Source organism: Nelumbo nucifera, chromosome 1 (assembly GCF_055504915.1).
Source record: "Nelumbo nucifera cultivar China Antique chromosome 1, China Antique-T2T, whole genome shotgun sequence".
Lineage (NCBI taxonomy): Eukaryota > Viridiplantae > Streptophyta > Magnoliopsida > Proteales > Nelumbonaceae > Nelumbo > Nelumbo nucifera.
Genome location: NC_142649.1, coordinates 113,962,679 through 113,984,925, shown reverse-complemented (window position 1 = coordinate 113,984,925; position 22,247 = coordinate 113,962,679). Strand labels below are relative to the sequence as shown.

Below are 22,247 nucleotides of genomic sequence, written 5' to 3'. Positions count from 1 at the left end.
TATATATTATGTACCACTGGTGCCTAGTGGTACATAAAGTCCATGCTTCTCTTGGCTTCATCTCTAGACTGCCATAAGAGGAGTTAATTCATCTTTTTTTCACAACTGTCCTGGCATTTTAACGTAATAGAACTTACCTGCCCTAAATTAAAATAGTCAACATCTTGAACTCTAGTTGGTGTAAATAACAATTATTTACCACTTTATCGTAGCATATATGTATTAAGGATAGGGAAAAAAGTATAAAAATTTTCCTCACAAGAAGGCAATACATAAATTTCATTTAAACCATCCAATCTCTTAAATTATAAATTATTCTACCTCAAAAGAAAAGAAAGCAATATCTAGTTATTGATAAACTTGAGAATCAACCCAACCCTTATATAAACCCCATTGACCTTCGGGCTTTATATAAGGGTTGGGCTTAGGCTCAACATCTAGGCCCGATGGTCGGGTCGGGTTGGGCTTGGGCTTACACATTTTCTGTTGATAAAGAGGCCCATGTTAATTAATAAAATTATGATTTTTTTATAATGTAAAATTTTTATTTAACTCTAGTCTAGTATAAAAAAAAAGATATAACATTTCTATATATATTAATGTAAAATTTGTTTGGGCCCTATCTGCTAAAGCCATCATTGGACTCCAAGAGTTTGATACCAAATTAGACTTCGAATCTGATTATCCCTAATAATGTGTGGGCATGGTGCATATCTCGGATAGACTAATTCAAAAGAAAATAGTTGCTTGAGCTTGCAAATTTATAAATCTAGTAGTTGCTTAAGTTATAAACGATTTGTTACTTTTTATTAATTATTAAAATATTGTTATCTATTAAATATTACAAATATTAAATTATTGTATTTATTTAAAATATAGTAATTTTTGAAATTATCATATTTTCATAAATATTGTTAATTTCTTGGCTAAAACTAATTAAATGTAATTTTCTAGTTATTAAATAACATTATTATTTTAATTATTTATATTATTTGATTTGTAGTATTACTATTCTCTCTCTCTCTCTCTCTTAAATGTCTTTTTTAAATGTAATAATAACATGCATTAAAATAAGAGGCCTTGGAAAATCCAAATCTGTTTAATAGTGTGTAGCTTTATTAATCTAATCAAGATAAGCAATGATTATTGTTTTATATTTTTAAAATAAAAGAAAAATAAGAAAAAAATGCAAAAAATAGAGAAAATAGATAAAATAGTTTCTCTCAAATGAGAGATATGCTGACATGGATAGACCAATTTTAATATATATATATATAGACAAATCATGTTATTGGTTATACATGTGTTTTTTTTTTCAAAACTAAAACCAAAAATATGTTATATTCCTAATTTAGAGAACATGTTTTGTTTCCAAAATTGAAATCAATAATGTGTTCTATTCCTAATTTAAAGTATATGTTTTCATTTATTTTTTTTTTGGTGGGGGTCTCTAATGTGAATTGTTTTTCTTGTACCCAACTCAAAAAACAAAAATAAAATAAAATAAGACCATTTGGTTTGAAGACAAATTGTTTCTCGGAAACAAACATACATAAAACATGTTCTTAGCTATTGGGGGGGGGCAAAAGTTTTCCCTTGAAATTTTGTTTACATTTAAGAAACATAATTTTGATGGTCCCAAAAAATATGATTTAAAATCACATTGTTTAACTTCTCAAAACAACAAACAAAGTTAGATAACATGTTTTTGTTTTCACTGCTCAACACTCTCCCCCATATCATGTTATATAAATCATTTAATTTCTATATTACAAAGTTTGTTTTAATTTTAGAAAACATAATTTGATGCTTTCAATAACATGTATTGTTTTTTTAAAACAAAACCAATTTGTTTTTAAATTTTTTAAAAACAAAAACACAATTGATTAAAAAACCAAGTATTTATTGGTTGATGCAGCAATTTTTAAAAGAAACCTATATCTATATTTATACTAGTATTAAAAGTATAAATGATATATTTTTTTTATTAAAATCCCCATACCTTTCAATTTGGTCTCTCTCTTGTTTTAATGGTATTTGAACTATGGTAAAAGATGTATGGCTGTTTTTAAGCCAAACAGATTATGGAGTCTTGTCGTATAAAGGGTTTGATGATGGGTTCAAAAATGATACAAGAAAGACATGATATCACAAAAAAAATTGTGACCAATCAATTAGTATTGCAAAATGTGTTAACCAAGGTTTCAAATTGGATGGGGCATATTGGCTTTACTACTTTAGTTTTTTGTTTTCACATTTGATGTTGTGTGATCTGGTGCTCCTTATTAGTAGTACAGGTGCTCACGGTTTGGTTAATCAAACTGTGAGGCATGTTTTGGAATCGAATCGATACTACCGGTTTTTAAAAAACTAGTAATCAGAACCGAACTGAAGCCAACCGGTTAACCGATTCGGTTCATCGGTTTTTTAGTTTTTACAATATATTATAAATATATAATAAAAAATTATAATATATAAAAAATAATATATTTTAAATAATAAATAATAAATAATATATTATAAATATATATATATATATATTTATTTATATATAATGTATATTTATTAATTTATAATATATATATATATATATAATATAATATACATAAATATATATAAAATATATAGAAATATATGTATGCCGGTCGGTTCGGTTAATCGTTGGTTTTCTATATTGGTTAACCGAAACCTAATTGATCGGTTCGGTTAATCAATTTTTCGGTGTTTTTTTTTTCTCACTCCTAGACAGCTTGAATCCGAGATTGAGTATGTTGCCTAGTCAAGCTGCAATAGAAAGGTAATCAAAGTGTCCGGGTTGCTTTACCCAAGGTGGGCACTCCGATGCTTAAGTTAGCAAACTATATGTTTTAATTGCAATAAAGTAAGAGAGCTAGAGTGTTGTGAAAGATAAATCACATGTACCTCTTTTGTGAAAGGGGATGCCTTTATATAATCCATTAGTTGTGAGCTCCACAAAGTGCATCTGAGATCTCCAACCGATCTAGTTTGGATGTGGTTTTACGTTCTGAGATGGACTCCGCGTAAGTGGATAGTGCCTATCCAGGCGTGCCCAAAGCAGGTAGGGCGATAACCAGCTCTTTTTGATGTGGTGTTGTGATCTCGGGAAAGTCGGAGGTGACATCTCACTTGAATAGGAGCTTGCCTGTCATGTCACACAAGCCGATAACTGAGTGATTACCAAGTCAGTAGAAGCAGGGCACCCCTTATGCCAACCTAACGTCATTTGGTCTAATTGCAAGTAGGAGTTTGCGACAGCGGCAAGGTGATTGTTGTGCTTCCAAAGTCTACTTATGTGGTGCTAAGTTGTCATTTTGGCGGCTTTGTGGAGCCACATGTCACGATGTCAAGGGAGGGCCAAATCCGCCCTCACCAACATTGGTTCAAGGGGCAGTTATAAAATCCCTGTTGGGATTCATGTATGAGTATTTGAAGAGAATCCCACATTGGAAAGGAATAAGAGGTGTAAAGGACTTATATACAAAAGCAACCCATAACCCAATAGCCCAAGCTTTTGGATTATATGTGGTCTCCCTCTTTTGTGTACAAGTCCTACGTGTGTATGTGTACGAGCCAAAGTCATTGGTTTTGACGATTCCCCTCAATTCACAATAATGATAAGAGCCATTGATTTCACATGTCCCATATTAATTCAAGAGAATCCTACTTATATACAAGAGTGGCCCTTAAGTTAATAGCTTAATTCATAACCAACTAAAGTCCAAGAATGATTACTGTAGAGGCATATTAGAGGGTCACCGATACAATACTTTATCGGCTAATATCTGCACCATTTATAAAAATGTGGATAGTAACAATTTTTAGCCAAAAAGCCTGATTTTACTTTCCCTTTTTACCTTTATGATTTTTGTTTTTTCAGTAATTTATTTAACTATCATGATTCCTGGGGCTGTATGCTAATTTTTAGTCAAAAGGCTGATTTTATTTTCCCTTTTTACCCTTTGTAATTTTTCTTTTTTTCCTGTAATTTATTCATGAGGCCATATGCTGTCCATCAAACTTTTTCCAACGATAAAAAATGAGAATGCAAATGGTTAACAAGGTTGTATCTTAATTTTACTTTCCATCTTTACCCTCAATAATTTTTGTTTTCCAATGTTCTTTTTTGATTATTCAAGTATTTGATCTTATCATAAATGGCCACGTACACTCTCCGGTGTTGACCTTGTTGTTACATATTTTCATTTAACTCATTGCAACCGTCCATAAATTCTCATCAATTACACACATGAAATATAAGGACTGCTAAATGGTGATCGGAGATCCCATAACCAATAATCTACCGTTATTTATGTTTTTTCTGTAATCATCTAAACACCAAATTCTCTCTTAGGATTAACATAGTGCATGTGAAATCATCTAAACACCAAAACTTGAAAAGAATACAAAAGAAACCTCTTATTGAATTAATATTAATTTTAGTTAGATAATAAGAATCTTATTATGGGTTTGAACCATTCGAACCAATTGCAAAAGAATGTTGCAATTGGTTTGGTCAATTGCAAACTAATTGACTAGTTCGAATCGCTCAATGGTTTGGCCAATTTTTATTTTTTAATTTTTTTTTGTCAGATGAAGCCATTCATTTGATTCGAATGGTCAGACCATTCGACCCGAGAACCGGACCCCTGATCAGTTCGTTGTTTGGTTTGATTTTAAAAACCTTGGACAAAACACCTTGACTTTACTTTTCAACTTTACCCTCAACTATTTTTTGCCATTGCAAAATAATTATGAAAAATCATAAAATGAAGAAAATAATATAAATTACAAAAAAAAACAAAGAAATACATAGAAAATTTACTAAAAAAATGAGAATGCTGCAATTGGTTTGGTCAAAACACCTTGATTTTACTTTCCAACTTTACCCTCAACTTTCTATTTTTTCCTACTGTATATATGTCATTACAAAATAATTATGAAAAATCACATAAAATGAAGAAATAATATAAATTACAAAAAACAATGAAATACTTAGAAAAATTACAAAACAAATATAGAAAATCATAAAATTTGATGAAAAATAACATAAATTATAAATCTATACCATACAGAAAAATGAAAATGTTGCAATTGGTTTGGTCAAAAAACCTTGATTTGACTTTCCAACGTTACCCTCAACTTTCTATTTTTTTCCCCATGTATATATTGTCATCGAAAATATTTGTGATAAAACACAAAAAAAAATGAAGAAAATAATATAAATTATAGAAAAACAAAGAAACATAGAGAAAATTTACAAAAAAAATATAAAAATCATAAAAATTGAAGAAAAAAACATAAATTACAAAAAAGGAATAAAACATAAATTATAGAAAAATGAACAAAATTGTAGAATAAAATAAGAATTTATATCTACTACCATATAAAAAAATGAGAATAGTTCAATTAGTGTGGTCGAAAGACCTCGATTTTTCATACCAATTATACCCCTTAGTTTTTTGGTTTTTCCAACATATCCCAATTCCATATGAGGGTGCATGATAATAGTTGGCAAAAAAAAAACCATTGTCCTTTCTAAAAAGCCATTGGGTGGGAACCTGACCCATCAACTCGTTAATGACCCATTTTAGGTTCAACCCAACCCAACATGCCCAATCCATTAATTTTCCACATAATAAATAAATTCTAGAAAAGTATAACTATAAAAAATACATAATATACAAATAAAGATAGAAAATGTAGAAAATAACATAAATTAAAGGAAAAAATCAAAATGCAAAATAATTATGAAAAACATAGAAAATGAAGAAAATAATATAAATTATTAAAAACAAAGAAATACACAAAAAAATTAAAAATCATAAAAATTGATAAAAAATAATAGAAACTGCACAAAAAATACAAAAAATTCATTCCATGGGCTCTAAACATGTTTGTCAGTTGGGCCTACGTCTTATACGAGCATTTGGCCACTAGGATTGTATGTTATCATGTGTGTGGTTGCAGGACCTGCAACTCATTTCCTCAGTCATAAGTAACACCGTGACACATTATGAGTCGTTCAATTGTTTTATTCTTTGACAAATGTGCAGAGGTGATCAACGTGCGTAGAAGGTGTTTGCATACATGTTACTCTAGTGGTTGGTTGATAAATTTTGCTTCCAATTAATTAATTTATTTCCTTTTTAGTTAAAAAGTAAGAAGAAAATGTTTTAGGCTTAAATGTAAGTTATTTAATAGTCATCTTAAACAATGACTTCTGCTATTCAATAGTTAATTGAGTAAATTAACATAATATAGCTTAGTTTACTTCTAACCATTAATAGTAATTATTTTCATAAGTTTTAAGTTATTACAAAACAAGAGATTGGTTAAGAGTGGCATCTCCAATTCTCCATAAATTTTGTGTTTCATTGGGATGAACCGTATCTATATATAATGTTGTTGAATGTAATTTTATAATTGATTTGGTGCATTAAACTTAGTTTGGAAAGAGTACAAATACAAATATGTACCACACAAATACATATAAAATATAAGGTTTTGCACTCTACATATTTGTATTTATACTCCATCCAAACTAAGTCTTAATGTTTCAATCTCATGCATTTGCAATCAACATTTTATATATAAAATTCAGATCTTGATATTTTGTGAGTATAGTCCTTTTTATGTATTATATAATTGTTTTAGGACTTGTATGGTATGAACTTTCATCTGTGCTTAAGATATAAAAGCATAGTCAAATATCACCCTCACCGTCGATATCAAATACCCGTACATTGCACGGGCCATTCCACTGATATCTAATAAGATACAAAATTTTAATCGTTGGTGTCAATCAATCAGGTCGATTTTTTCAAAATTCACGATGGATTTTGATTGAACAAAATTCAAAACTATTTCGGTACCATTATTGACGTGTCACAAAATGTGTGAAATAAAAAAGGAAAAATCCCTCCGCACTGGATCCGGACCCGATTGACTGGATCGTTACCAGGGTAATACTAATACCCTACTTCATCAATCCCCGGCACGGTTATTGGTTTAGGACTAGGACTTGGGATTAGGATTCCCACGGTGGTTTTTTTTTGGAGCGAAGTTCTGCTGCTAGCCCTAGAACAGCTTCGAATCGATTTCGCCGAAACACTGAGTGAGGACGGAGAGAACTCGAAACGAAGGCAGAGAGGAAAAAAGGGTCTAAAAATGCCGGATTACGGGGAAAGATACGAAGGAAATGGCGAGGGTTTCAACGATTACAACTCTTCTCCTCTACAGAGACCCAGTAGCCATGGAGGTCTCGATGATTACAGTGACTCCAAATCTCAGGTATTCGCAAATTGTTTTTGTTTTTTCCTGTTCCGTTCTCTTTGTCCTCCCCTCTTTCTGCGTTCATACGTAAGCGTTGTGTATTGAGGGGAGGCGCGGGTGCTGAGTTTAAAGGGTTAGTTTTATATCCCGGTGTTCCCGTGGTATTTTTGGGTTTGACTTGTAACTGAGACTGTTGCCGGGTTTTCACCTATGTCTGGGAGCGCTGATAAGATTTTAGGGTTCGAGGCGATCAACGTCTGTTTCTGGTAGAACACAGTAGTTCTACGCGTTTCTTCTACAGGGGAATTTCCACAAGGACACTTCAGTTGGCGCTAGGGTTATCACCAGATCAGACTGTGGTTTATATTTATATTAGGTATTCAGGGTTGTTTTAGGGTTTGGAAATTAGTTATAATTTACACTATGCTGGGACTGTTTCCGCGTAAAAGGTGCGGGAAAAGTAGTCTTACGCCTTATGCAATTAAAATGAAAAGGGGCAGAAGCTCAGCATGAAATATTAGCGGAAGGGAGTTCCTCTAGTTTAAAATGCGCATAATAAATTGGCCAATTCATGAAGCTACTTGCAAAAGATTTTACTAGAGCGGTATAGCCCCTTTCAAATTGTTGTAGTAGTATCTCTGGATTATATTGTATTCTGCTTGAATTCGAGGTGCCATGCAAAAGGAAGAAAAGCTGATTAACATTTCAGGGCCACGCTTTTTGACTAGGCATGCATTATGTCTTTCATTAAAGAGTTCTTCATTTGGTTTGTATACCCTTCTGTGAACAATGCATTCATTCAGATTATTCTACCAACTAACATGTTACTGGAAGCTGTATGATGCTTTGCCACGCAAACCCAAATATTGTCTTGTTAAATTCATGTTTGTGACATAAAATCTCCCTGTAGGAAATTTAGAATTCACAATACATGGTAGATGTTGATTTATGCATGCCATTGTTAAATTCATGTTTGTGACATAAAATCTCCCTGTAGGAAATTTAGAATTCACAATACATGGTAGATGTTGATTTATGCATGCCATTGTTAAATTCATTCATTGATGAGTCATGCTAAGCTGGTCCATAGGGTCATGATGAGCTGCATTTGTTTACAATGTAAAAATTCAGATTGCATGATGGTGCATTGGGGCTCATGAAGTCATGATGGTTATAGGCAGTGTTGCATGGACACAGACACGGGAGTAGGAATCTGACACGTCCAAGAGTCTGACTCTGCAAGATGAGAAATGGACTCACAAACATGCCTATGGAAAAGTATATACTATTAAAGTAATTTGTATCTTTTGAATTCTGATGTTATATGCCTGCAAAAATGTTGCTTGTGTTACTAAGTGAGGTTTGGTACAACAAATGGATTCATCTTGTAGATTATCTGTTCATTTATGTTGAACAAGCAAGGAGATAAAAAGGAAAGTTATGTAGAAGTGCCCTCAAGAATCCATGGAGTTTCGAACTTGGATACGTGTCCATGATGTGTTGTCCATTTAGGAGAGTCCATGCAGCACCGACTCTAAGGACTGGCTTAGTTTTACTCCTCTATTGAGTTATAATGTTCCTGCATAGAATAGAAGAAAGATGAATAAAGTTGGATATATGAAAAAAATGTTGGCTGGTTAAATCAATTATTATAAACAAATAAACAATGATTTAAAAATTGATCCGGATATTCATGGATTGAACAGTTCCACTGCCCATAGTGTAATGCCCAAAACTGTCAAAAATCTGGGATGCAGTAGTTATCTGGTTCATTGGTGCAACCAAGGTTCAAAGTATCGATACGTATTGGCCCGTATCAGCCGATACTATCGTATCGGAGCCTTCCCGATATGCCCCTCCAGGGGGTGTTTCGGGTTGGCAAGTGGTTCAGGGGGTAGACTGGCCTTAAACCGGCCCCTCTGAACCAGATTCGGAAAAAAAGAACAAAAAGGAGTACTGATACTGGCCGATACGCAGTATCGATACTTTGAACCTTGGGTGCAACCATCTGGGTCAACCAAGCTCGGCAACAATGGTTATGAACTTTTTACCCCATGGGTGGAGATTTAGATTCTTTGATTAAGGAACTTGGAATGACATTATAGTAGGAGGAGATTGCCAATTGGCAGTAAATTGTATTCCTCTCTAATCTTAACAGAAGAAGGGCCTTGGAATTCTTGATTGAGGAAGTTAGGACTTTGGTGTCCAATCTGAATTGTTCTTCAGTTGGGTTCCAGGATTGGTGAATGGACTGTCTGACAGTTTATCAATGACAGGTGTTAATAATAGTAACATACAATGGGGATTGCCAGGCTTGGGGACAGAAGTGTATATGTCAGCCAGTGTCTGTACCTGATGTTTATGCCAATTTCTCCTGTCATCCGGAGAAAAGCGTTCTCTCTCTCTCTCTTGATAGATAATGGTGAAGCAATAAAGGTCTTTCCTCTTACTGATAAAAAAAGAGTTATGTTGGTAGTGAACACCCTTGATGTCATTGAAAGTGAACACACTTGACAGATGTAACAAAGTAAAACTAATGTTTTGCTAATGTGTGCAAACACCGAGATGTATGTATCGTATATGTCTATTGCCTCTGTTCATAAGTCAATTAACCAAAGATTATGCTTGCTTCTCCTTCTGAGTGGGCACTTAAAAACTTGCATGGGATTCTGAAATGATGACATTAATGGCTAAGATCAGAGAGGTAAAAAACAATCAAATAGGTGCCTAAGCAATGCACCATGTTTATGCCATTGACTTCTTTGGTGATAATCTGTGTCTCTGTGTCATGTATTTGAGTATTTATTTTATTTGTTCAGAGTTTGTCCATGTGATCATCTGTGCATTGATTACCAAGCACCTTGTCACCCAGAATGGTGTATCACCTAATGGTTTCAGAAACCTTTTGTACTTTATGTCTAATATACATAATTAATGAATATGGCACTTGTTATTATGATGGTTTTTATGTACCATGCCACAGTCATCTGTCATTGCAAGGTGAACCAACTTCTTGCAGTCTAGCTTGTGTATTGCTTATTTTGGAAATATTGATGAAATGTTATTTATGTGCTGTCATGCATGATAGTGGAATATATAGCTTATGTACTTTTATGTTCTTTCCTCTAATGCTACCAAATATCTGCAGCATGGTTCTCGTGACTATGAAAGGGAGTCCTCAAAAAGTAGGGAGAGGGAAAGAGAAAAAGGAAGGGACAAGGACAGGGAGAGGGATAGGGATAGGGACAGGGACAGAGACAGAGACAGAGATCGGGAACGGGAACGAGACAGAGGTCGTGATCGTCATCATAGAGACCACCACAGAGAACGAAGTGATAGGAGGGAGCGAGGACGGGATAGAGATGATGATGATGATGACTTTCACCGTAGTCGAGACTATGAGAGGTGCAATACAACTGAGTTTGCAGTTGTTTTATCAGTTTCATGTTCACTGACATAATTGCATACACCATCTCATGCTGTGACCTTTTTTGGGGGGGTGGGGATCACCTTTTCTTTCCCTTCCAACCGACCTTAATCAGTTGTTATTGTCTTTGTTGTTGTTGTTATTTGTTGGTTTGGTTGAGTAGGTTTGTTGAAATACAATTTTGCTTTCCCCCCTTATAAGTGGTGAAGTGGATTCTTTCTTGATGCCACGATATTGAGTAGCCTCTGATACCTGTCTATATCTTGATTGATTTATGACTTGTTGCTGCCCTGTAGTTTTTTTATGTATATTTTCAAATATTGTATCAACATTTGGTACAGGAAATCCATTGGCATGCTGAATGTTGTTCTGTTCAAAGGTTTTGCATCAAGATTCCTTTTTTGAGGTTTTCACTGACTTGATGATGACTAACACATACTTTTGGTCTCTAGAACCTAGGCTCGGTATTATTGTCAATTCTAAAATTTGAAAACTTTCTCTATGTTTGTTTGTCCAAATGATATGTCCATGATAATCATGCTTTATCAATTCAATGTTACTGTAGGCGTAGAGATTATGATAAAGATAGAGAAGGAAGGCACGGGCATAGGTCTCGATCTCAGTCCCGGGGTAGATCTCATCATAGATCAAGATCTCGATCCCGTTCACGATCAAAGAGGTAGATCGTACTACACATGACAGTTCATTACAATGCCTGCTGAGAATTATAATAGAAACATCATCCATTTTATTTCCTAAGTTTCACACTTTTTTTTTTGTCTTTCAGCAATTTTCATTAATGTTTTCTATTGTGTAACCATGTTGGATAGGCAACTCATATAGCTTTTCTACATTTCCTCAGATCAGCTGCATGTCAATTAACCATGCTGTGCCAACAATAAATGCATGATCAGTTGCATGTCAATTCACCATGCCTCTGATGGAACCACTTGTATTTGAAATGTAATAGCTACGCTGATAAGAGACTCCTACATGCTAGTCTAATCAGACTTTCAATTAAAGCTGTTACCAGTTAGACATAAAAATAGGCTCTTATTCCAATAATATCTAATTAGACTTTAGAGGTATTAAATTTTAGACTTCCAAATGCCACCATGGTAAATAAACATACTATATGCATGTTTATGAACTTTGACTAAACTTGTATTAGATGCTGAATTATATACAGGTACAGACATGGAATTTTTTTTTTTGATCAGCAGAAAACAAAATTTATATTCCCTTTGCAGATGTGGGAGTATTTTATAATACATAGTATAATACTTTTTTTTTGATAAATGAGAGTGGTTTTATTAATTCAAAAAATAGTAGTACATTCAGGCTAGGAAGAGGCACGAGGTGTTACCTCCCCCTAGGACCGAGTCTTAAACACTAAACAAACACAAGCCTGAAACACAGTTACAAAGTGGCCCAAAACAGATCTCACCTTGACACCCCTTGCTTGGCCAAAGAATCAGCCATTGCATTTGCTGATCTGCTGTCCCACTGAAACCTGACTGACATATTCCTTGTCAGCCATTTAACTTTCTTTAACAGATCCCTGTAGCCCCAACAAGCTGTCTCTGGACTTGTCAACCAGCTCACTACTACCTTGGAATCCCCTTCTGCTATCAAATTATTTGCTCCAAGTTGACTGGCCATCTGTATACCTTGTACCGCTGCTAGTATCTCTGCCCTTACAGAATCACCAACACCCACTGGTCCTGAAAATAAAGACAACATGTTGCTATCTTTGTCTCTCAGAATCCCTCCTATTCCAGATGGCCCTGGGTTACCTTGGCAGCTACCATCAAAATTCAGTTTTACCACTCCATCCGGTGGGGATTCCCATTTAGCTTGTGATTTGTTCTTTGTCAAGACTGTAGAAGCCACTGCTGCCCAGTTTCTCCTTAAGTCATCAAAGGAGTAATCTGCCAACAAGTGTGAAGATTTTAGCCACGAGACTGTCATTGTCATTATGCATTCCTTAATTTCAGCAAGACTTCTTTCCTTTTCTTGAAATATTCTGGCATTTCTCTCCTCCCATAAAGTCCACAAGGTATACATGATATAATACTTGAATGATATGGATTTTCAAAAATATGGGATAAGTTATAGAAGCATATATTTGTAATATATATTTATGTGACTGATAAAAATGCATACATATACATGTAATTGTGGCATTGTGCCACATTTCATTTTGTAATTTTTAAAAGATAATATATTAAACACATTTATTTTAATTTGTTGTTTTTACCATACCATCTACAACTGACTGAATTTTTGTTGAATTTTTTATTTGTGAAACTGAACTGTACACAAAGTTTCTAAGTAACATTTTTCCATGGTTCCTTTCTCCTTTTCCATGTATGCATCATGTACTCAATGCATCCATGCAACCTTTAGAATGTTGGGGCTTCCTGAGGAAATTTATTGTGTTTTTAGTATTACTTATTTGACCTTAATTTATACTTGTGTTTCACACAATGGGTTACCTGACCTTAACATGTTGGCAGTCAATTGACGGTTTTTCTAACAAATCTTTCTGTGTCAGGCCAATCATTATATTGCTTCCGTGTAGTATTTATGGTGTTTGCATGTGTATATACCCGCAAAATAATCTGTGTTGTTATTTAGGCATGAAAGTGTGAATCTACTAATACTTGATCTTTTTCGACACTATTTTTTCCTGTTAAAGGAAGGATAATAGAGTCACTTGCATTCCCTGTTTCCTATATCTTTATCTGTGTCTATATGCATCCAGGCATCATAGCACTTGGGTACCCCAGTCCTCCAGGTATAACAGGCTTCATTGTTCATAGGGACAAACAGTTATTGTGGGCATTTAGTGGCCTGATTGGTTAGAGGGGATGCCCATTCAAGTAGATGTGTTCAAGGAATAAGAAACAAGAATGGCTTTATCCCGGAATCCTTATTCCCTCCTTCTAGAAGGGGACTGTACAAAGATCATTAGATGGGGGAAAAAGGTTGTGGGAGGGGATATTGATAAAAAATGATAAAAAAAGGTTGTGGGGGGACTGTTGCTGCTATAAATTAATCTAAGTAGATGTGTTCAAGGAATAAGAAACAAGAATGTCTTTATCCCGGAATCCTTATTCCCTCCTTCTAGAAGGGGACTGTACAAAGATCATTAGATGGGGGAAAAAGGTTGTGGGAGGGGATATTGATAAAAAATGATAAAAAAAGGTTGTGGGGGGACTGTTACTGCTATAAATTAATCTAAAAAACGATTTGTCACCTTTTGACCTCCTCAACATCAGATTTCAGATTGGGTTCTTAGTGCTCTAAATACCAAAGTGGGTGGATTGGCAAGACTGCAGTGAATGGGGAGAGGATATACAGTGGGCCTTCACTGCTTGGGATTCTGCGTTTCGTGTTTAATATTGCATTAAGTTACCCTGCTTGCATGAATAGCAAAGAATCCAGGGATAGAGTCCATTGCTTGGTGCAATGGTAAAATCTCAGCCTGACAAGCATGAGAATACAGGTTTGAGACTTATGAACAACAATTTTGTGCAAAAGATGCTGAAGGTTTAGGTTCATATCCACAGTGCGAAGCACCCTCATCAAGACCCTGGATAGCGAGGACCAACATTGGGTAATGGCCCTAAGGAATTCAGGGATGTTCTTTCCCACCTGTATGGAGATTGTGTGATGTCTAGGACAGTGCGGCAAGGTTACCAAAACATTCCAACTATCCTCCCAAAATCTGATTTTACAATCATCGCCTATCTAATTCAGTAGGAGGAGCATGATCATTATCTTTTTATTTTATTTTGAAAAGCTCCAATTTGAGGGAGGTTCTGTTTGCAAGTTTTTATACTTGCTGTGGTTTGTGCATAGTGTGGCTGTGAAATGTAGAATTCCTTAGTATACAACAGGCAAATGTTATTTGTACGATGCATCTTTATATTGTTTGATATACATGTGAATCAGATAAAATATGTCCTCTGTTCTTTGTTTTTCAGGAGCAGCCATAATAAAGGTTGCTGCTTATGCCATTAGTATTTTAGTCTAGAGCTGGAAGCAATGCCTGGTTGAATGTTTAGCATAAATCCCTCTATATTTTCGTTATGTATGTAGAAATTGCTCCTTTTACAATTTATGCTTCTTATGTCATGCTGCTTCTGCCACTTCTACGTTTTTCTGTACCTTTCTGTTCCATTTATTTTCCTGTATACTGTGGCATGACAGCAAGCGGATCAGTGGTTTTGACATGGCCCCTCCTGCAACTGCAATGCTGGCAGCTGCTGCTGCAGGTATGTGACTTGTTTTTCTAATTGCATTTTGCCACTTCCGTTTCTATTTTTGCTGAATAACTTGAAAAGTTGTATCAATTGCATGCCATTATTTGGTAAGCCACACTATTTTTTTCCCACATTAACGGTAGTAGCAACTTTATGCTGCAATCTTTGGATGGGTTGTACTGTTTTTGTTTCAATTATTTACTTGGTGAACTAATTCAGAAACTGAGAGCCTTTTTTGGTTGTTTTCTTGTTTTTGGTGTTTGTTTGTTTGTTTCCGTGTCTATATGTTTTTGTAAGAAGGCAATGTTGGGCTACTTGTCCCACTGTGCTGCCAATGGGTGTGAGCCGAGTCCTGTAGCTTTTATGTACAAGGAGGAATCAATGCACTGGTTTGATGGATCTTGTTCGTCTTCAACCGGCACCTATTACCTGTTTTGGTAGTCTTACAAATATTACCTCCCGTATTTGATAATGATGTATTCCTTTTATATTCTTGATAAACTTCACAAGAAGATAGGGCATGCCTAAATCAGTGAGAACATATGAAGAAAAGTAGGAGGTGCAAGTTGATTTACACCTGCAATAGTAGCATAGCAGCATGATTTTTCTTTTCTTTGTACCAGAAAATAATTTAACTAGCTTTTGCAGGTCAGATGCCTGGGACTACTCCAACCATTCCTGGAATGTTTCCAAACATGTTTCCTTTGCCAGGGCAGGTACTTATATTTCTTTTCCACTGGAGAAAATATGTATATTGATCTGTTTTTAAATTTTGTTCCATGTTTCTTTGCATGTTGCAGTTTGGGGTCCCTGTGATGCCAGTTCAGGCTATGACGCAGCAGGTTAGGCAGAATTTTATATTTTTCTTTTTCCATTCTGAATTTTTGTGATATTATGTTTGGATGTGCCTTAAGAATTTTACTGATGCTGTTAGGCTACAAGGCATGCTCGGCGGGTGTATGTTGGGGGCCTTCCTCCTACAGCTAATGAACAAGTACTCACTCCAGCTTCTCTGATATAATTTCCACCTGGCTGTTCCTTTGTTATAGTGTTTAATTTTCGCACGAATTATTTTGTTTACACATGCCAGACATGTTAAAACTGTTTTCCAAAGTCCTTTCTAATTGCCTCATATTGTTATTGGGTGCAATGGCTTCTTGAACTGAACTGTCATGCTCTTAGTTCATTATTCTTTAATTTTCTGTGATATCTTATTTTTATCGATTAGTGATATTTGTTTATGGTTTACACTAAGAAGCGTTATGAAGTGGTCTCATATAAAGAGATGGAAGATCCTTGAGGGCAAAACCAAGCTTGCAGTTGAGTTAGAAGCTATGCTAACCGGATACAGCTCGATATGGTATTGGACATGAAATTTGCACTAAGAATTGAATTATCTGACATGATATTGGCACCCTTGTATAGGTATCTGGGTATCACAGGATCATCTCATCGTCATCGTTGTTGTTGTCATCCCTGTCCCAACTATATGGGGTCAGCTACATGATTCCTGTTCTACCATTCTGTTCTGTTCAAATATCATATCCTTTGTCAAATTATGGACCCTTAAATCATTTCTTACTACTTCAGCCTATGTCCTTTTTTCTGCCCACAACTCTTTTAGCCCCCTTCAACTTTTTAGAGATCACTTCTACCATTGTTGCAGATTCTCTCTTTGCGTGTGCCCAAACCATCTTAGTCCACTTTTCCTCATTTTATCACCTATTTGCAGCTATTCCTGGGGTTCTTTGAATAAGTTCATTTCTGATCCTATCATTACTAGTTTTCCCACTCATCCATCTCAACAACTCAATATCCATATTTCTACCACTCATTTTTTGGAGATGTTTCTTGATTTCCCAACAATCTGCTTTATACAACATTGCTGGCCATATAACTATTTTATGAAATTTTCCTTTTTGCCTGTGATATTCTCTTGTTACATAAGACTTCCTATGCTCTTCTCCATTTTGCTTATTGTGCTCTATTTCTGTGAGCAACATCCTCAATCTCTCCCTTGTTATTGATCATCAAACGAAGTAATGCAAGAAGTCACATTGAGATATCTCTTGGTCTCCAATCCCAAGTCTAACCTGATTATCACTCCTATTATTATTAAATTTATAGTGCATTTGTTCTGGTTTAGTTCTACTTAAGTACTTGTTTTAAAGCCTCTTGTTTCTAAGGTATTTCTCCACAGTTCTAAAATTTCATTTCATCCTTCTTTAGTTCTATCAATTAATGCTACATCATCAGCAAATAAAATGCACCATTAAACCTCCTCCTGAATATGTTTAATCAATTCATTCATGATTAGTGTAACTGAATAAGGGAATGAAATTGTGTTTGTTTTGGGAACCAATATACTTTATTTCAATCAAGAAGTTTCTGTAAAAATTTGGGAGCTAGAGTTTTGGCTCACAGCCTCAACTCTACGATTAAGGCATCTGAACAGTTCAAATTAGAATTTTATTGTAATCAATAAAGACTTTAATAATTTCAATGATTATGCGTTGGGGATTAATGGTAGACTTTATGGTTAGAGGTGTGCTAATGCTAATTATGCACTTAAGCGGCTTTTCCTTTTTGGGCTTTGTATTAATGTGCATGTGGTCTCTCAATGCATGATTGTTATTATTTTCTTTTAAGGGTTGGCTTTATATGACCAAGGAATGATTATTGATCACTGTTCACTGCAGTCTGTGGCCACCTTCTTCAGTCAGGTAATGGCTGCAATTGGAGGGAACACTGCTGGTCCAGGTTTGTGGATGTTTGCCCTTTCTGTTTTCTAAAAATTGGATGCAGTGATTATTATACAGTTGCTAATATCTTGATTTTTACAGGGGATGCTGTTGTTAATGTATACATCAATCATGAAAAGAAGTTTGCTTTTGTAGAGATGAGATCAGTTGAGGAGGCCAGTAATGCAATGGCTTTAGATGGTATCATTTTTGAGGTACGTGTTGTACTTTTCTCTAGATGGATTTTAGGGTTTTACATCCTGAAAGGAAGCTGAAGCAGGGAAAAATTATGTACTGGTTTATATCCAAGTGCCATTTATAAGGCTTGAGGTTGGCCAAGCAGTGGAGCTTTCACCAAATTGAGGTTGAAGGGGATTCCAAATTTACTAATTGGTTGGATGCAGTAAAACAATTTGGGGGCCTGGGCACATAGATAAATTATGAGGGAAATAAATTGCTTAGTAAGGGAGGTTGGGGTTTTGTTTTGGTGGACAAGGAGATTGGCAAATGGATTAGCTGATACTTTGGCAAAGCAAGGAACTTTCTGGGAGTTTGTTTTGGGCTGTTTTGTAATCTTGAAATAAATCTCTTAGGGTCAACACCCTTGTTTTGGGTGGTGACAGTGTACTCCTTTAAATGTTTCATTAATGAAAGTTACCATTTCCAATAGAAAAAAGTAGATACAGAGTCCTTTTTAATCTGTTGTATATTATGTTCATTGACCCCAAAACACATATACTCTCTTTCCTTATTTTTTTGGTATGAGGCATTTACACTTGGTATATGAAAGATCTCGTTTTCTAGAAATGAACAAGAAGCTGACCTCTGAAAGGTCTCTTTAAGAATAGGCAGCAATCTTAACCTGGTTGAATTGATTTTGTCTTTATCCAGGGAGCACCTGTGAAAGTAAGGAGGCCAAGTGACTATAACCCCTCTCTTGCTGCAGCACTTGGTCCAAGTCAACCCAACCCCAATTTGAACCTCGCTGCTGTTGGGCTGACACCTGGTTCTGCTGGTGGGCTTGAGGGTCCTGATCGCATCTTTGTCGGTGGGCTCCCCTACTACTTCACGGAAGCACAGATAAGAGAGCTACTAGAATCATTTGGGCCTTTAAGAGGTTTTGATCTAGTGAAGGACAGGGAAACAGGAAACTCTAAAGGATATGCCTTTTGTGTCTACCAGGATGTCTCAGTTACAGATATTGCATGTGCAGCTCTCAATGGAATAAAAATGGGAGATAAAACTCTCACTGTTAGGCGTGCAAATCAGGGTGCTTCCCAGCCGAAACCTGAGCAGGAGAATGTGTTATTGCAGGCACAGCAGCAGGTGGCCTTGCAGGTAAGATTCATGGATTGGTTTTTAGTCTGGTTGAAGTTCCTAAAAATTAACAGAACAGGCAAATAAATATGCCAGAAAATACTAGTTCATGCTCTACATATTGCATGGAGGCCTGTTGCTTCGAGTCATTGAATAGTTGGTAGTTGTTATGAATGTTTCCAACCCGCCTGTGCTTTTTTTTAATGTTTCACTTATTATTTTTTTTTTCGAAATTGGTTCAGAGGGGCCTATTTAAGGCCTGGCTACCCTCTGAATCAGTGGCTGACCCGACCCCAGGCGGGTAAATCCCATTTCAGGATTTTGGTCAGAAATTGTTAACTTGGTCAAAACCCATCGACCCAGGCAGTTGAACTATTGGCTCACTTGACCCAGTAATTGGGTCACAGGTTACAAATATAATTTATATGAAAATTTCCAAAGGCAATCATTTTGTGCTCAGTGGTCAGTGGGGTGATCTTTTTTTCTTAAATTTTGGGTAACTTTTTACAATCTGTGTTCCAAGGAGTTGAAGGTGCCTTGGCCTGCTATTTTTGCCAAAAAAAAAATGCCTTTTTGCCCTCAAATCTTAATTTTTAATGTATAAAAATTAAAGCTAAAATAAATGTCATATGTAGAATATAATTATATATTTTGAATGTCTATAATTAATATTATTATATATTATATAACTATGAATATTTTATTGTACTATATATCTTTATGATGATATGTCATGGGTTGATACATTTTTTTTTCTGAATGTCACGGGTTGGATAAATTCAATCTGGGCAGTTGAATCGGTGACCTGCGACCTGGAGGGAAAAATGGTTGAGCTTCCTGGTCGATTTTTTTAAACACTGGTTATTACTAGAAGGAAAGAAAAATAATGAAATAGCAGCCTATACAATTCTACTCCATCCAGATTTGTTTACTATACTAATTGATAAAAAAAAAGATTTGTTTACTAGTCTAAGCTATAAGCAGACCTGTCTCCTTACATAGTAGCTTTATGATTACAGAGTTTATCAAAAGTAGTGCCAATAAGAAAGTGTAACAAGTTGTTCGGTTCTTTGTGCATGTGAAGTTTAACTTGGGTAAATTAGTGTAGCAACAACTATATGTATAATGTTTTGGTCTTTCAATCAAGTTTCCATGTCAAAAGTTTGTTGATAATGTTTTTAATTCTGTGCCTGATTTTCTTTTGACTTGTTACCTGAGTTGTAGCCATAGAGGTATCTGTTTATTGTCTAATTTATTGTTATTGTTTGCCTTTGCAGAAGCTTGTGTTCCAAGCTGCTACACTTCCTACGAAGGTTGTCTGTTTAACACAGGTAGTAAGTGCAGATGAACTAAAAGATGACGAGGAGTATGAAGACATAATGGAAGACATGAGAGGAGAAGGCGGGAAATATGGTAAACACCAGAAACTATGTTCATTTTTATTTCTCATATCTTAACCCACATTGTGCTAGAGTATTAGGTCTAATCCTCACACTGAAGACTCCATAAGCTTTACTCATCTAACTTTTCCCAGAGGTTTTTGTATTTCTCCATTGTGTATCCTCTGATCATTCTTAACAACTTTAAGCATTCAAAATTTGACGTTCATCTTGGCAGGTGCACTGGTGAATGTTGTAATTCCACGTCCAAATCCAAATGGTGAACCATCACTTGGAGTTGGGAAGGTTAGTAGTAGGACTTTAATCTTGTAATCCAACTCCATACTGGAAAACACAACTGCAGTTCCTTCTAAATTTTAAGTGATGCTAGTGATTGTGCCATTGTTAATTCCCTAATATGATTTGCTGCAAGGCGATTAGTGGAAGATTATGAGCAAAGTGCAAATACCAAGTCTTATTTTCTTTCTATTCTACTACTAAAGGAGTGCTTCTGTTTGACTCCCTTTCTTCCAGGTGTTCTTGGAGTATGCCGATACTGAAGGGTCTTCAAAGGCCAGACAAGGACTCAATGGTAGGAAATTTGGTGGAAATCAGGTTGTGGCAGTCTTCTATCCAGAGAATAAGTACCATCAGGGTGATTATGATGGCTAGTTTGCTCGCTTCGTCGTCATTGCGCAGCCTCGAAACTCCTCCGTTTCTCGCCTCTTACTGTAACATAAACATTCATGACATAAACATGGTATCTTTATTTTCAGTGTTTCTTAGTACAGGGACGGGTAATGTTTTATTAGCCAAAGTGACTAGTATACCTTTTTTTTTGAGGGAGGTAACTAATTTAACTAGTATACTTAGAGCGGTCGAATCAGTTATGTTAAATTGGTTTAATTTCCTTCTGGCCCATTATACCATTAACATTCGATATAATAGTAGTATTTTATTATACACCGTCCGCTACAATTGTGCAGTCAGTGGGTGAGAAATGCTACTGTTCTCGTTTTAAGGTGCCACAGCGTTACTGATACTAAATCAGAGAAAAGGAGCTAAACAAGTGCACCTCTGTACTCTTGCGAAAGCCACCTGTATTGAATGTGTGGCCAATTCCATTACAGATTACAGACCGTGCACGAATCCCTGGGCCAGCTGTTTACCTTCCTATTTGGTTGGGATTTGGGAAACCGCCATTTGCTTGGTTTAGGTTAAAAAAAATACGCAAAACGAAATGCTCATATTCTCATTAGGCTCAGTTTGGAAAGAGTATAAATACAAATATGATAAGAACTTTAGTCTTGGCCTTTAGGGGTTACGCATTGTCAGTGTTTCAAGTAATATAAGATGTTTCCAATGCGGGGCTGGGACATGATGTGATATGCAAGGTGCCACCCAGCTGATCTGGGAGTCTAGTCCAATCCCGCTTGCACTTGGGTTGGGGATGGACCATGGTTTTTAAAACCCGACCGGATGGTTGGACCAAAAAATTGGGAACTGGTCAGGTGACCGGTTTTGGTTTTCTCCAAAACCGGAAATTTACTTAAAACCGTTGATTTTGGTCAACCGTTTATCTGGGCGGTTAACCATTTGAACCGTTCAAATGGTTTTGACTGTTTTTATTTTTTAGTTTTCTTTGTCAGAATGGGCTGACTGTTTGGTTCGAATAATTGGACTGTTTGACCCAGTAATCAGACTCCTGTCCGGTTTGGTCTCCAGGTCGTATTTAAAAACCATGGGATGGACTATACCCCTGTTGTGTAGCCTTTCAAAAGATTTAAAGCAAAAAAAGATATCCGTGAGGAGCAGATTC

General features: G+C 35.6%; 1 protein-coding gene across 2 annotated transcripts; it reads left to right on the top strand.

The window, feature by feature from the left end:
• Positions 1 to 6,955: 6,955 nt before the first annotated feature.
• LOC104588172 (splicing factor U2af large subunit B-like) lies at positions 6,956 to 21,391 on the top strand. Of its 2 annotated transcripts, XM_010246002.3 has the most exons (13): positions 6,956 to 7,311; positions 10,442 to 10,698; positions 11,286 to 11,399; positions 14,939 to 15,003; positions 15,640 to 15,707; positions 15,792 to 15,833; positions 15,926 to 15,985; positions 17,691 to 17,751; positions 17,835 to 17,947; positions 18,624 to 19,070; positions 20,327 to 20,462; positions 20,667 to 20,734; positions 20,963 to 21,391. In XM_010246002.3, the coding sequence occupies exons 1-13, from the start codon at positions 7,189 to 7,191 to the stop codon at positions 21,098 to 21,100; spliced, it is 1,692 nt and encodes a 563-aa protein (XP_010244304.1). In that variant the 5' UTR covers positions 6,956 to 7,188; the 3' UTR covers positions 21,101 to 21,391. The 2 variants fall into 2 exon arrangements, with proteins under 2 accessions (XP_010244304.1, XP_010244305.1); XM_010246003.2 differs by lacking the exon at positions 10,442 to 10,698 and having other exon boundaries at positions 7,010 to 7,311.
• The last annotated feature ends 856 nt before the right edge of the window (positions 21,392 to 22,247 follow it).